The sequence below is a fragment of the Typopeltis vanoorti genome, chromosome 15, assembly GCF_054136105.1.
Source record: "Typopeltis vanoorti isolate ZY-2024b chromosome 15, IOZ_Tvanoo_1.0, whole genome shotgun sequence".
In the NCBI taxonomy this organism is placed as follows: Eukaryota; Metazoa; Arthropoda; class Arachnida; order Uropygi; family Thelyphonidae; genus Typopeltis; species Typopeltis vanoorti.
Window position 1 is genome coordinate 117,624,875 of NC_143563.1, and position 17,752 is coordinate 117,642,626.

The 17,752-nt window shown below is 36.8% G+C and overlaps 1 protein-coding gene across 2 annotated transcripts in view; it reads right to left on the reverse strand.

Moving 5' to 3' along the window:
* Positions 1-17,752, reverse strand: part of Nup75 (nuclear pore complex protein Nup75) — a 492,606-nt gene that overhangs the window by 147,709 nt on the left and 327,145 nt on the right. For both annotated transcript variants that reach the window (XM_090404850.1, XM_090404851.1), the window contains exon 15: positions 4,852-4,917. In XM_090404850.1, the coding sequence (XP_090260976.1) occupies positions 4,852-4,917 (66 nt within the window). The remainder of the gene's footprint in view (positions 1-4,851; positions 4,918-17,752) is intronic.

The window sequence follows — 17,752 nt, forward strand, 5'->3', positions numbered from 1 at the left end:
TTAAAACAAACACAATAGATTAAACATATCGTATACATGAAATAAGAAATGCAAATTTTATACATAAAGTGAAGAAGTTTCACTTTTAATTTTAGCTGATGTGCAGGTATTTCTCTCTCTTTTTTTTTTTTTTTTTTTTGTAAGTTTAATATGTTGGATTCTGAATGAATGATTTCTTTGCAAGATTCCTTCATTCAGGATCTAACAATCCCATGAAAATTCATCAAAAAAGAATTCGCCGAATAAACAATTCACCGATAATATTTTGATGAATTCTTTCATCGAAAAGTAATATTTCATTTCTTGCACACTATTGTTTAAAAGTGTTCAGTAACAATACCTAATGTTACTCAAGATTTAGCAACATGTGTAAGTGTACATACTGCTTCATTGGGCAAATAGTGATTTACTTCTAGAGAACAGAGTTCTACCAAATTTTGTCACAACAACACTAGTCAGACTGAAATTAAAATATATATCTTAACTGTCAAATTTAATGAAAGCTGAAATTTCATCCAGCCAGAACAGAAATGCTATTATAATTTCAAAACTTCTTTAGAAAAATGTTATTATAAAAGTGATACAGTCAGAGCTAAAACTGAACCATGTAGACAGCTTCTTGTGATGACAACTTCTGTGGATTCCTCTAAGTCAGAGTTATTGTATATGATTTTGACACGTTTCTTTTAGCTCCCGAATATAGTTGAACTGAAAATTGGAAAGATCCAATTTTTGCTAAAGTTTCAAATACCGAATCTGAGTAAAATTCATCCCATAATAATTGCTACTACTACTATTGCTACATATTACTACTACTAATAACAATAAAAATGGAGCCTCCATAGTTCAGTTAGTATGAATGAAGCCCTAAAGTTAGAAAGACCTGGATTTGAATCCCATGTACAACACGCATAATTTTTATCAGTCTGCTTCAACTGAAGAAGAGTTAACAGGCTTAATACAGAGATGGCAGGGCTTTTCCTCCAGAAACAAGCAAATCATTCCCATGAATACACATGTCTACAGACATGAAACAGTTATCCTTCAAGAAAGACAATAAGAAACCATATTATTCTATAATTATTCCCCAGTAAAGTAGCATTGCTATCCCACCAATCATTAGGTTGAGGAGGATGAGGGGAATAACATTAATCATCATTATTATTACTACTACTACTAATAATAATGATGATGCACATACTACTACTACTACAGTAGCAAACAAATAAATCTGAACAAGCTGAATTTTGGTTTTAGTTCACTGATTTGATTGTGTACAATGTTTTGAATAGTGGTGTGCATTTTTAATGGTGTAAGAAAGTTGACATTCGTAGTTTTATTAATTTTATGTAGCTATAAAATGGACCTATCTCAAAAAATTCAAAAATATGTGCTCTTTCTCAGCACACACCCATGACTCAAAGACAAATTGTCAATTAGTGTTGTGTTGATTTGGGTACTATTAATGTGCTTTTAAAGAGCTTTATGGAGACAGGTACTTTTTTCCTGACAGAAAAGGAAAACTACCCTTACTAATTAAGAAAAGCAAAATGAATCCAAGATTGTCTGCTGTAGACTTAAATAGAGACTTCACAGCTAGTGGGATATGTTTCTGACATGAGAGTCCATCAAAGATGTTATCCATACCAAGTGTCTGAAAAAGGTTTCACCTTTTTTGAGACACTTGGTATGGATAACACCATTGATATACCAAAAGACAATGGCAAGAACCTTCACTGCTGACTTTTGGGTTCAGAACTTCTTTTGGTCATGGAGAACCTTTTGTATCTCCACTCCATTGACAGTTATTTGGTCTCTGGGTCATAGTGAGGAAACTGTTTCATCAAAAGTGACAATATGAGCACAAATATTTGCACCTCATTTCTCAAAATGATCCAAAATCCCTTGAGATGACAGCACACATCCCTTCTTTTGGTCGCCATTCAAACATTTGGAGACCTACTTTGCTGAGAGCCATTGCATTTCCACATGTTGGGGATAATGACCCCAACTCGTTCCCTGGATATCCCCAGTGTCTTTGCAATGCTTTTGGCTGGTATTCATCTATTATTAAGGATCATAGCACACACTGCATTGATATTTTCAGGTGTGATCACTTCTTTTGGCCATGGAGAACCTTTTGTATCTCCACTCCATTGACAGTTATTTGGTCTCTGGGTCATAGTGAGGAAGCCTTTGAGACAACATCACACATCCCTTCTTTTGATCGTCATTCAAACATTTGGAAAACTGTCTGGAGACCTACTTTGCTGAGAGCCATTGCATGTCCACATGTTGGGGATAACGACCCCAACTCGTTCCCTGGACATCCCCAGTGTCTTTGCAATGCTTTTGGCTGGTATTTGTTTATTATTAAGGATCATGGCACACACTGCATTGATATTTTCAGGTGTGATCACTGCAGAAGGTCTTCCTGACCTGGGGAGATCTGTTGTCTTAGGATGCTCAGTTTTAAACTTGGCCACTCATCTGATAACTGTTGGATATGATGGCGCACAGTCTCCTAAAGCCTCACACAAAATTTGATGAATCTCAGTTGTGGACTTTTCTTGCAACATGAAAAATTTGATGACGGCCCACAGCTCTGTGTCTTCGAATTTCTTCAAAACCTCTGACACGTCTTCTTATATATCCTAAAAGGAAGAACAAATTATTGCAATTTGATGAAACATGAGGGTTAATGGGTTTTAAGATATGTTCTTTCTTGTGGTTATATCAGTTGCTTTAATATCGTTTTTGTTCTAGGTGTTTATCAGAATTTTTCCGTCCCCCCCCCCCCCCCCCGTAAAGTCATATTGTAGAGCTGAAAAATAACAGATTACTTAAGAAAACTGCTGACAGGAAGCTGATAATAAAAATTTAATTATGGTCTCCATTCCTATGAGGATACATATCAGGAATTTGATGATATATGCTACTTCGGTTACTTGATAAATTTAGCAGTGCATAATATGTAAAACTACTGCAAGTTGAGCATACAGTTTACCATTTACATAAAATTAGAAAGATTATTCTCCAAAGTAGTAGTAGTCAAACAAGAAAATAAAAAAATAATAGCAAATCACTGTGAAAGTTAATTCATGCAACTAACATAAAATGTTGAACCTGTGCAAGATAAAATCACCTCACATCATCAGTCTTTTTCTTCAGCTTTATTCTAACTCAAGTGGGGTCATAGTAAATCACCCTCCTCTTCCTCCATTCAGTTCTGTCTAAGGCCATGTTCTCATTCCAGTCCAAGATCTTGGAGGTTCCCTCTCAAGCTGTCTAGTCAGTGTTGTTTAGGTCTCCCTTCATTTCTTTTGTCTGGTGGCATCATCTCCAGCAAGCTCCTCCTCACACAGCTTTTGTCTTGCTAAATAACATGGCCAAAGCATCTCAGCTTTGATTTCCTAATCTTCCCAGATATTTGGGTTACTGTTATTGTCCCCAAAGATCAGTGCGTTTTTTTGATCTTATCTAATCTTGTTATACTACTTGCAAATCACAGCATTCTCATTTCAGTTACATCTCCATTCTCTTCTCCAATCAGTTGGTCTCACTGCTATACATCAGTGCCACTTTTTCTACTATTTTGTAGTATTCTTTAACTTTTCTATTAACTTGCTAAGACTTTTGAATCACACACAAGATACCTAAAACAGTCCTTCTGTTCGTCCACCCTGAATGGATTCGCCCATTGAGATCTGAGTTCTAATTATCAATCACTTTGGACGTATGATCCTAGGCATTGGAACCTAGATACCTGAAGCATGTATGGGTCCTGTAATGTTATACATATGAAAATGGTAAATTATATGCTCAGGATGCAGTAGAGGAGCATTTACACATTGCCTAGGATGACATGGTTCTTAATGTCTGTGTCAATACATTCAAGAGAATAAGACTTTGAGGAATCCCGTCAGTGTTGTTTTGGTTTCCCTTCATTTCTTTCGTCTGGTGGCAATGCACAAATCAAAAATGCACTTGCATGAAAATCTCTGAACAGTGCTTGGAGCGTTTTAACAAGAATAAAACTGATTTTGTTTGCATCGATTTATTACTATGGATGAGACTTGGATTCACCATTACACACCAGAATCCAAACAGCAATCAAAACAGTGGACAGAGCTGGTTGTTCAGAGCCAAAGAAGACAAAGTCAGTTCCATCAGTAGGAAAGGTCATGGCATCGGTGTTTTGGGATGCTAAAGGCATTTTGTTTATTAATTATCTTGAAAAGGGTAAAACAATAACCAAGGAATGTTATTCCAAGCTTTTAACCAGACTAGACAAAAAAATTCGTGAGAAAATACCCGGTTTGCAGAAGAAAAAAATAATCTTTCATCAGGACAATGCACCTGTCCACAAAGGTGTTTTGCCAATGGAAAAATTAAGGGATCTGCACTATGAATTATTGGAGCATCCGCCCTATTCCCCAGATTTAGATCTCCCTGACTTTTATCTCTTCCCAAAACTAAAAATCTTAAGCTGGTCAGCGTTTTTCTTCGAATCAAGAGGATTGCAGCTGTAGAGGGGTATTTTGCAGATCTTACTGAGAACCACTACAGGCATGGGATAATGATGCTGAAATAAATGTATTAGTTTTAAGGGAGATTATGTTGAAAAATAAAAATAATTTTGAAATTATGAATTTGTTTTTCAATTTTTAGGCCGAGAACTTTTCAGACCACCCACATATGTTTAGGAAAACTACAGGACTACCTACACAAGTTCCTTTATCAATATCTCCAGTGTAACATATAATATAAAGAAAACTTGAACCATTCTAAACATTTTAGTTTTAAAATATTTTACTGTTTAGAAATGTTTCATAAACAATCTGATCTTACCTTTCATGAGACATTAAAGAATTGGCATAACTTAAAAGTAAAAATTCTTGAAGGCAAACTGAATAACTGGAGAGAAAAAAATAAGTTAATTGTAAATACCTCCTTTGATAAAGTATACATCAATTTATAAGCAAATGACATTTTAGTTAATTTATAAATTTATTAAATTTTCAGAATTTAATTTTTGTATAAGATTTTAAAAAATAAAAACTCATGAGATTTTTTTTTAAAGTATTTTCTTTATATCTATGAGCAAGGTGGAAGTTTTTCCCCTTGGTTATACTATAAATTAAAGATGCCAAGAAATTATATTCTTGGTTTAATCGTTGATCCAAGCATAAACAAACAAAGTTTGCACATGAAGTATCTTCATGACTGAGCTACTTGTATATAGAGCTAATGACTTCACATCAATTGCCTTACTATCCTATAATGCAAGGCACATATCCTTGCATACACATATAATGCTATGCATTATGAGAAGGACGTCTACCCAGACCAATTTCGACCTTTATTGAGGTCGCATCAGTGGGAGCCACACCCAGATGAGATACTAAGATTGAAGTAATGCAAAAGATGGAACAGCTAAGTATGTGTAGGAGAGGTATCAAACTGTGTCAGCATAGTCTATACACGCACAAATAAGAAAATAAAATAAGTAAATAAAAATGAATAATATAAAAAATTAACACTCATAAGCTTGTTAAGTAGTGATAAATGCATTCCATGGATGTGTCCAGATTAAGATGTTAGCATGAAGGCATTAGTTGCTTTAATTCCACGCAACATTTAACGTTATACAAACCTGACTGACCAGTGAATATTGTTTTCTTATATCTGGGGTAGTTCACCTAAGGGCTCCCTAAAGATACTGGACTCTGTACAGAAAAGGGCAGTCAGACTGATTAATGACCCCTCACTCACTATCACACAGGCACTGAGTTTCCGCTGTTTACATCTTTCACAAATTCCAAGATTGAAGTCTATGGCCAGTGTTAATCAGAATTATCATCAATAATATTCTTATTCTCTGTCAAATCCATTCAAAAGCGTTAAATGAATCGCCAAACTCACAGAACAAATTTCTACTCCTTTTTATTCATCCTTTATGCTGCTGTATTCTAGAATAGTCTCCACCTTTCCCAAGGAATACAATTTACAGTTCTTCATGATAAATGCAAACAAGTTCCTTCTAGCACATCCATGAGTACTTGAGAGGTTGACTAACTTCTCATAGATGGATTTCCCATAAAAAGTTGCTATCGCATCATCTGCCTTCTCTTTGTAACTGGACTGCAAGTCTTCTATCAGGCTGTTTACTGTGTGTAATGTTGGAGGGTGTTTTCTCTTGTGATTTTCCAACTAATTCAGGCATTCCTAGCTGGTGTTATTTCACCAATCCTCTTTCCCATACATATAAACAACCTTCTCTTGTTGACTTCAAATCCTACTTACAGTTTTGCAGTTGACATCACTCTCCACTTATCCTACCTATATAATAAAGCTTCTTGTTAAAACATCTCAAGCTGCAAAATCTTCAACAAGTACCTTAAACATTAATCTCCACATCATCCTTCAATAGGACAATAACTACCTATCACCTTCAATACTTCATTGCTAAAAAAACACAAAACTTCTTCTTCCCTTACTTTTGTTAATGCCCAACTTAAGTCTCAAGATGAACTCTCTTCTTTGGCTGACTCTTATCTCCTAGTCTTTAATGGCATAATCATATCACTGTTATAGCAATTTAGCTTCCAAAAAACTTGGCATTCTCTTTGCTCAAGATATTACTTTTCAATTGTCCAGCAAATTACTCAGTGAAAATTAAAAATCTGCATAACCATAAAATACTGCTCTCACATTTGGAGTGATAATCTAAAACCTCTCAAGAAGCAGACAGTTTGGTTGTTAATGACCCCCTCTCCTTTCAGAAACACATTCATACGGGATTGAGAGCAACTGAATATCTATAATAGTGCTTACTTCTGATATAATAACTGTAGAATATGATACATAAGGGATATTCCCTAACAGCAGGAATGCTCTTGTGTCAATGTGAGACAGCCACTTCTCCATCTTCTACCAACTACCTTCCGTCATAAAATCGCAATTAACACCTAAACACATTAGATCAGTTCAGAGCCTCATTTCCATAATTCCTCTTGTACCATTTCTAGGGTTTAAGTAGTAGAAAGACCTCCTTTAAACCAAAAATCAATCACTTGATTGTTGACTTTTCTTATCCATGATGTACAAAGAAAAAGTCCTTTATACAACACATGAATCTGCACACCACTGAACATAAACGTGTTATCCTCATGGCTTGCTTTCACTCTTTGGTCTTTTATTTCAGAGCAGATCTCCTCATCTGTGTCCCAGATGAGGAGATCTGGGAGGTTCTACTCTGAAATTACACTTTGAGAACAGTTCAAAGTTGTGCGTGTGTGTGGGGTAACTATAATTGGTACCCCCCCCCCTCTTGATGGACACTGCATGGTGGAGATGCTGTGAACTGCACCTGTGTTGTTCTTTCTACCATAATATTCCATTTTTTATAGATTTTGAGGGATCCTGACAACCCTTCTGGATGAATATGGATGACATTTTTCTAAGTGTATATTCACCAATCGAGTGCAATATTAAGAATGTAGATATTATTATTGCTCTTGTCTCTGATGTTTTCTCTCTTTTTTTGGGGTGGGAGGTGGGGGTGGAAGGAGGGGTTCTGAACCTGTCTAGGGTTGTTTGAGGGCTCCAAGTGGTGAAAAATTATTCAGACTTAAAGAGGTTGATTCAGTGCTAGAGCTGCGTATCTACCATGGAGCCTCATATGGATGGCCACTCTTTGACAAGCAATGACTACACTCAAGAGTGGTCCGCTCTTGGTTTACCTACAAAGGGTTCCCTCATGGGGATCCTTTACAGGTAAATGTGCTAACTAGTCAATTCATCCTGCTGGGCCATGCAGAACAGCCCAGCTTGCCAAAACAGAGGCCAATATAAAACAGAGAGGGATCCTGGTAGCGTGCAACTACCAGGATGTCCAAGAGGTGCACCACACTGCAAACACCATGTTAAAGCATATAGATCCTAGTGATGGTGGTTAATAAGATGGAAAAAAATACTCAGTATCATCACTGGAAGTTCTCCACCACCTAGAACAGGTGTATCACATGCAGAGAAAAGCTGCACTGTACTGTGTTTTGGAAAGGCCAATGCTCTCTAAATAAAACAGAAGACTGAAAAATTGATAATTTCTTCCAGTATTTTACAGAGAAACCAAGTCAGAGCAATAGGTGAGTAAATTTGCAAAATCGTTGCAAAATCTGGATTTTTTGGGAGCGTTAACAAGGCAACGACAGCTGCATTTTTGCCATGAAACTCAACAGAGATACCCCCCCCCCCGCTCCTCTTAGTGACTCCTCCAGTCACTTTCTCATAGATGCATGATGTATTTTCTATATGTATCCCAGTGGTGTCGCGTGTCCACTTCGGTTAGGTGTGCTGTCGTAGCTTATGCAACCCATGCTACAAAATTCACATCGATTTGACCACACAATTGTATTTTTATTGATGTATGAGTTTTAAGAATGTATAGCACATCGGTGCTCATCTTAATTGGTCTAATGCAATTAAATGTAGGATAACTTTGAATACTTTAATAAATTAAAGACTTAATTCTGTATGTTAGTCAAGTAAATAATAGTTTAATGTCCGACGTTTCACTGACTAATATCTTTTTTATTACGACAATTTTTAGAATTGTTGGTTAGTTTCCTAGTTTTTGTTTTTGTTATTTTCTATTGCTTACCAGCGTATCCTTTGAAAATGCTGACAGATATTAGTCAGTGAAACATCGGATATTAAACTATTATTTACTTGACTAACATACAAAATTAAGTCTTTAATTTATTAATACTAGTGGTCAAGAAAAAGGTCATAATTTGAATACTTTAATTTATCAATTAATTGTAACCGAATCTACACAGTGGGGGACAATGTGTTTAAGATACTGTATATTAGAAAACAATAATGAAGGAGAATGCTATATTTGGTTGGTATATTTGAATTACTCAAAGGTGTAAAATTTGGAAGAGGAGGATGAGGCTTACCTCCTTCGACTACAATACTGTTTACCATTGTTGAAACAATTGTAAACATGAAAACATGAAAAATTATATATTAAAAACTTGTCTATATTATATATAAAAACTTGCCTACCTCATCAGTTCACACACGCAAAACAGATGAAACTCAGAAAACAAAAATTTCCGTTTGTCAGTTGCTATTTAGCAACTGACAAACGGGAACGTTCAATTGGATTGGTTCACATAATAACCAATCACAGCCTCTAGGTGCTATTGTCTCAGAGTTCAACCTGCCTCGCCTTCTGAGCAACTTAAAACTACTATAACGTTAAAAATTTGACACGCTACACCATCTATTTGCCCCTGATGTATTCCCATGGGCAATGTTCCACTGACTGGCCACAACCATTCCTCTGCCCTTCTTCTTATCATATTCAAACATGGGCAGCAGCTGGTCATCATACACGGTTCAGGTTCTTATTGAATGTATCCTTATTTTCCTTCATTTTCTTTGTGGCAGTCCTTCCCCATACCATTTTCAGCAATAAACTCAACCTCTAGCTCTTTTAGAAACACAATAACAGATTCCTTCTCTGTAATCACTTGCTCACACATGGCACTGTCATTTACAGGTCTTGTGAAGAGGTACGTGTATGGAGGTAGATATAACCCCCCCCCCCTCAGTAAGCATGCTATTAAAAATTAAGAGCAGATATCCATGAAAGATGCTGAGTGATGTTTATATTATCATTATGATGATAATGGATCGCCTGTGTAGCTCAGTGGATGTGGCGTTTGCACACTACAGTGCTTGGCCGCACGAAGGAAGATCTCTTGGTTTCGAATCTAGTCGGCAACTAGAAGAAATTTTTCTAAGCCTTTTTTCGACCAGTTCCTGAGTTAGTCGATCTCTGGCACGGGCAAGCAGGTTTTTCGTCCCGTAAACTCAAGAAAATCAACTGTAGAATCCACATTATTTCAGACATTAAATACGAGTGTTAGAGACCACGAGATGGCGGCACTTGTTGAGCCGTCTCTCTTCACTGCATGCCGCTTAATTAGTGATAGCCTTGGGCCAGCAGAGATTGAACTGCCCACTCATTCTCCAAAAGTTAGATAGGACTAAACGGCCTCCTCTACTCCCTATATATTCGGGAATAAAAAGTTTTTTTTTTTTTTTTTTTTTTTTGATAATGGATATTAAGTCATGTAGAATGGGCATTGGAGAGCTCTCTATTCCCTCTGCAATGAATGACTGATTACAGGAACATTTCGAAGAGGTGTTAAGTGAAAGTTCTCATTGCTCTTTGAAAATTCAGGAAGATATGAAGTTGGTGCTGAGATTCATGTAAAACTTTTATCTAGTGTGTTTGCAAATGTTTTGGAATTGACAATACATCCATTAAGCTTAAGGATCAACGAAAGGTATAATTTTCTGGATGTCATCTGCATCACTTTTGCAGTGGCTGTATGATTGACAGATGACAGACCTAAGATTGCTTATGACTGTAGATCCCAGATGATAGATCTAGCATCTACATTTTTGTCACTTGGGATCTACAGAAATAAAATAAAAGAAACATTTTAGAAGCATTCATTCAAGCATGTTAAAAAAAAGTTACAAAGCTTGATGTGATAAGCATCTACAAAATATGATCTTTCACCATCCCACTCCTCTGCTTGGCACCTAGTTTTTGAAGTATATTACATATATCAGAACTTCTTTAAGTGTTCGGCTGATTAATAGGATTAAATTCTACAAGTCATGAAAAAGCATTCCAATCAGTTTATCGGCATCCACAAAGGAGAACAGTTACTGTGAGAACATGGTAGGGAGCATAAGTGGAAGTGATTGCTTCCATAAATTCCTCTTAAACTTCCCATAAACAGTAATAACACAATGGGGTGGTAATCTCACAATGGATGATAAAACTCATATCCCACCTAAAGGCAAACATAACGTAAGGGCAGATTTTGAGATCCTATGCGGAATACAAAAGAGCAGATATGTGAAAGAAGGTACTCCTTCAATCATTCACTACCAGAAATCATTACCATCAATCACTCAACAATCGAGTCTTTCTCATTAGTGTTAAAACTATCCAATAGAGTGCTGTGTCCATTAAAGTCGCCCATAAGAAGTACAGGGAAGGCTGCTGTTCAAAAGTATGATTATCAAAGACAGTCTGTGTTAACCAAGAATCTAACATCACGTATATGAAACATACTGTGATAAGAGTTGTACTAATAGGAGAATGACTACAGCTTACTACAGTCAGTCCTCGACTTAGGACCAAGTCTTATTCCAACATTCCAATCATTATTCAAAAGTCATTAAATGAACCATAAGGATATGTTAATAATGAACACAACTGAATGCAAAAATGTGTAGATATTTTGTTATATTTTAAAACTGCATTTAAACTTTGTTTATAGTGAAATAATACAATATGTAAATTATAACATAAAACTATTCTAAATAGCAGGGTTTCCCAAACTATGTTCCGCAGAAAATTTGTGTTCTGTGGAAAATGAATAAGTGTTCCGTGAAAAATTATCAAAATTGATATGAGCCTGGAATGGTTTTAGATGCCGATAAGTTCAAACATGTCTGAAAATCAAGCGCTCCTCACTTTGCGTGAGGATTGTGCTATTAAGGCCAGCGCACACTAGCCTCGACCCAGTTGCCCACAGTTTTCAACACCTCCAAGTGCGAGTGAAGTACAGAGGTATCTATTCTAGGAAACGTGTGTCACAAGCAAGGTCAATGCGATGCACTGCGGCTTGACACGCTTGTAGTGTGCACTGCCACATTTCTGCGTTGCAATACATCTTGCTTCGGTGATAGTGGGCACTTAGCTTTACGTTGAATAGGAGACCGATGACACGCGACTCTAACCAAGGTGTTCTGTTCAATTTCAGGATTTGTGAAGTGCTCCATCATAGGAAAAGTTTGAGAAACGCTGATATATAGTAATGTATAGTACTGTAATGTAATAAATAATGAAACGTGTTTCTGTGCACTTATCAAGAAAATAACTGAATAGAAACAGATGCAGAAAGAAGTAATTTATTGATATGTTTCTAAAAGAGTTGGAGGTGATTCTCAGTGGGAAAAACGGTATGGGGAAGATTGTTTCAAAGAACAGAGTGGATGGAATGAAGGAAGATAATGAGAAGTTTGTAATATGTTTGCAGTTGGGCAGGGTATGGGTGACAGCCAATGGTTGCTCTAGTTCTTACATGATTAAAAGAAAGTAGAGATATGGTACTGGCCAGTTCAGCAGAGGGTGACCATAAAGTACCTACAGAAAAGGCATAATTCAGAAACATGGCACTTATGGGAGTGAGTGTGTGTGTGTGTGTGTGTGAGAGAGAGAGAGAGTGTGGATGGAATGAAGGAAGATAATAAGAAGTTTGTAATATGTTTGCAGTTGGACAGGGTATGCGTGATGGCCAATGGTTGCTCTAGTTCTTACATGATTAAAAGAAAGTAGAGAAATGGTACTTGCCAGTTCAGCAGAGGGTGATCATAAAGTAACTAGAAAAGGCATAATGCAGAAACAGGGCACTTATGGCAGTGTGTGTGTGTGTGTGTGTGTGTGTGTGTGTGTGTGTGTGTGTGTGTGAGAGAGAGAGAGAGAGAGAGAGAGGGGGGTCACCTATTAAGCAGGTTGCCCTCTACAATGGACAGAGACCCAAAATCTGCCTAAGAGTTCTTAAGGAGGTTTTGGGTGAACTGCTCAAATAGGAGGATAACATTCCAACTGGTTGGATCTGAAACTTTGAGTGTTAGAAGTCAAGCAGAGAGAAGTAATGTTTCGAATGAAAAAGAACATCAAGTTTTTAAGAGGCTAAGGGATCTATGGGTACAACGTGTTTGTACCAGGATAAGTTGGATGTGACAGTCAGCCCAAGAACCAAGAAGAGAAAGATGGTCTTGAAAGGATATTTGAACATAATCAAGAGTAAGTGGGAGTCAAATAGGATCTTTCTTGTGGATAATAAGACAAGACTGGGTTTTCATAGCATTGACATTCACTAAGTTGTCTTCACCCAATTTGATGATAGTTAGGAGAGATCAGTATTTCACTGGAAGCAAGTTACTGGATACAGATCTTGGGGGCTTCAATCATTTGAGTACTACATGGTTTCTCAAATAAATAAGAGGGATGAAAATACTGTCAACAGCTAAACATTGAATAGGATTTAAAGTCAGAGAAAGAAAGAAGGTTATTGCTGTGAAGGAGGAAGTGGGTTGAGAATACAGAATCCTGAGGTACTCAGGATTCTGATAGGTCTCCAGGTAAGTGAAGAAGCTAGGTGCTGATGACCTCCATTAATTTTGAGAACAATGGGGAGAGAGCAATGAGATGATAGTTTGATACCTGCCTTTTGTCTCCCTTGCTAGGTACAGGCTGGATAAAGGCTTGCTTTCATGCTGTTGGATAGATGCCAGGTCAATATGGTAACATACATAGGATGATGATACAGGATGGGCAAAAAGTTGGTGTTAAGAATATGCCCAACAAGGCTGTCAGCCAAACTGCATATGGGAAGAAAGGGGAAAACATAAGCCCTTACTCTGGGGATGAAACAAAGCGGTAGCCACTTTACATCTTCACATCTTCAAAAGTTGAGCAACGGTATTTCACAGGGTGATGAAAGGTATCTGCCTGTTTGTGGAAACAGGCCATACCATAGGAAGGTGGGATGACTTGGTTGGGAGAGACTGTAGAATGTGTGATCACAATCCATAATGGCCCAACACATATATATTTTATGTATATTTTATGTATATCTACCAAAAAATTGTAAACTTATAAATACCAAGGATGGATTAAGGAATTTTTTTTAACCTTTTGTTTATTATTTTTTTATAATTTTTTAAATTCTTTTACATACACTGGAAACACTATACTAAACAATGAATATTTTCATGGTACTTCTAGCTTCCATTAAGTAGTGGGAGTGGTAATCTCACAATGGATGATAAAACTCATATCCCACCTAAAGATAAACATAAACATCTATATCCACATTGGGATTTGAAGCTGCAACCTAATGACTGAACAGAAGATGTGTTATCCACTTGGCAAACGAGGGTGACTAATGTAATGTACATTAAATGCACATATAAGATACCTGATAAGAATTTACTTTTAAAGGAATTTCCCCTGTTACTGGTTATTCCAGAAACTTTCTTCCAACCCTCTGGCTTACATTACACTACAACGCTTCCTCTCCATGTAAGCTGAGGCCATCCTCTTCCATCTTCCTGGTAGTGACCAATTCATCACTATTGGGCCATCTTTCTCTCTCTCCTGTGGCATCCATTGAACATGTCCATACCACTGTTAATATTGATGTTCCAAATGATCCATGACATTTTCTTGCAAATTCAATCTTTCCATGATGATCTCATTCTAGACTCTTTGAAGGTGAGATATACACACACTTTGTCATAAGCCGCCAATCTCTACATCTTTTTTACAACTTCTGCTTTGCTTTCAATGTCCAACACACATTAGAACACTTACTACCATTTGGAGCATCATCTTCTTGATATTCTGCCGAATGTCTTGACTTCATAGCACACCATTTAGTTGCTCAATAGCATTATAGGCTTGGGTGACACAATCCTCTACAATTTTCTCAGATATTCCCAAGTTACGAATAATAGATCTTATGTATCTGAAATGATCTACTGACTTGACTTTACCAACTAGTAGAGCTAAGTTTCTGCTTACTCCACTAACCATCAAATATTTTGTCTTGGTTAAATTTCCTTTTAGACCTCCTATGCTGTAAACATCAACCAGTTTCCTCATCATAAAGTCAAGGAAACAGACCTTGGGCAATTGCCATTTGATTGTCAGCAAACAACAGTGAACGAATGACACCATTTCCAATCTCAATTCCCATAGCTCTAGACAAAACGTTCCAATGTGATGTGCCAGCACTGCCATCAAGGTAAATCTTAAACTAAGTTGGTGACATCTCACATCCTTGCTTCAGACTTTTAGATATTATAAACTCAGCTGATACCAATCCCCCACACTTAACAGCTGCTCTATACCTTCTATATATTCCGTTATAATTGACTCACTCACATTCATCGTCCTTATCAATCGCCAGAGTCTGTTAATGGGAACTGAATCATAGGTCTTTTCAACGTCCACAAAAATAAATGTTTCCTACCCTTTGCCAATTCTTTTTACTATGACCTGTCTTATGATGAAAATAATATCAGTACAAGATTTTCCAGCAATACAACCAGCCTGTTCATCTAATACATAAAAGGCAGTTTCCTCAAGGACTCACTTTAGTGAGTACAGGAGTGGCAAACCAGAGGTGCCTGATTTACTTGCCTTACTTCATATTATATGCATCTGTTATTTTATTTGTAGACTGGTCCCTACTCTTCTTTCTTTCTTGCTCCTTCCTCCCCAATGCCAGACTATTCGAGGGCTAGGGGTGAATCTTTCCTATTTTACTATTTCATTTCATCTTATGCAGTGAGAGAGTCTACCTTCTCTCCCATGCATTTATACCTAGTATGCTAAAGACAGGAGAGGGGATGGATGCCACCTGTTTATATCTTACAAATATCACACTATGCTAGCTCAGTTGTAAATCCCACCTGGGAAAATAAGGACAATGCCACCTTCAGGGATTGGCAGGGATGGTGGTGGAAAGTCTGCTACTGGTAGAATATGGACCAACAAAGAGAACTCACTGCAGCTCATGAGGAGTTTTGGTACCCAGAATGTCAAAACACTTCAAAAGGGTGGGCACCAACTCAAGCTATAATTGATCTATCATGGGACTTTGTGAGATTAGATGGTCACAAGCAGGAGAAATGGTTACAAATAAGAGGAACATTCTGCAGACAAACTAAGTGATAAAACAAATTCCAAATAATGATCACGTCACTGTCCATGGAGACTGGAATGCAAAAATTGGTATAGATACTGGAAGGGATTTTCTCTCCCAGTATGGTGCATTTGGTTATTGTAAAATGAATGACAGATGATACAAACTTATTGATTTTGCTGTTCAAAATATTGCTAATTCTTTATATCCTCATAAACCATTCAGAAAGCAGACAGACTTCACTTAATGGACCTGCTCACAATTTAATCGATTATATACTTGTTCAGACAATACACAAAGTATCATTTAACCTTCCTAAGGCTAGATCTTTCCCAGGAGCTGATATTGATAGTGACCACAACATGGTCATTGCTACATTGAATCCAAAATATAAACAAATAAAAGGTAACCAAAAACAAAGAAAAAGTATAGTGTTGAGAAGTTGGAATCACCTCATATCAGAGAACAATATAAATCTCACATATTGATTCCTTGAACAGCTTCCTAGAAGAATTCATAGGTATTACAAACTATTTTCCAAAATAATTTTAGAAGCAACTGACACCATAATAGGAAAATTTCATAGGGTAATCAAGCCTTGGATTAGAGAAGATATTTTACAACTATGTGATCAAAGGAGAACTTTAAAATCCAGTATAAACAAGGATAACGATAGCAGGGAAAATATGAAAAATTAAATAAAATAAAAAATAAAATTAAAACAGCTAAAACTAACAGAATTCTGAATGAATGTGGAAAGAATGAAGAGGAACTACAAAGAAACAAACCTAGAAGTGCTTTCCGAATGATAAGTAGATTAACAAAATCCGGCCAGTTGAGGATGAAAATTGCAGGCTTTTACTGTTAAGGATGAAATCTTGAAGCATTGGCATAATTACTCAACTAATCTTTTCTCAGAAGACAATAGTCTTAATAATCAAAATCTTGAAGACATAATGCAAATGACATTGGATGAAGGAGACTTCCCCATGTTAAGAGAAGAAGTAGAATCAACAGTTAATTCTTTGAAGTAACTCGAGACGATGGGAAAATCGTCATGCAAAGATAGATGGAATAACTTCAGAAACTACTGAAAGCAGGGGGAGAGAACCTATCATAGATGCCCTGCTCAAAAATTTGTCAAGATGAGTTAAACAATGAATCAGGGTCTAAAGATTAGTGCATCTCTGTTCTGATTCTTGTTCCTAAAAAAAAAGGGAATAGTAACAGATGTAGCAATTACAGAACTCAGTTTAATCAGTCATCCAAGCAAAATTTTCCTAAAATCTTACTCTCTAGGATTGAGAGGAAAACAGAAAATATAGTTTCAGAGAACAAAACAGGATTCCATAAAAACAAAAGTACAAGAAAAATATATTGCTCATAATAAAATACTATGTCACAATTTTATTGTGACATACCTTTGATTCAGTGCATGAGGCATTGTGGAGAATAATGAACCAGTATGGAATAGATAATAAAATAGTATGCCTAATACTCCTACCAGGCGCGTCCCCTGGGTGGCGGATGGAGGAAACCCAAATGGGTTGCTCTGAATAAAGAGCAGTGGAGCAAAGGATGTAGCAGAGGCATGGCAAGCTGGCTACATTATTATGCCAGTAACTTTCATGAGCAGGAGAAAGTCTACAAACCGAGATAGTGCTACTGCGTACGGGACAACCGACGCGCCTACTTAAAGACCACATAGAGTAAGTGAGAAATCAGCAATGTGGTCAGCCAAGGATGTGAAACATATAGCCACCCTCAACATAAGATCATTACACCGACCTGGAAAATTGCAATTAGTCCAGGAAAATTTAAAAAGACTGAAATAGAGTATTTTAGGTTTATCAGAGACACATTGGTGTGGAGATGGATTCGTGGATTTACCAGAAGGAAGACTGTACTTCTAGGAAATCATGTTGGAGGTTTAA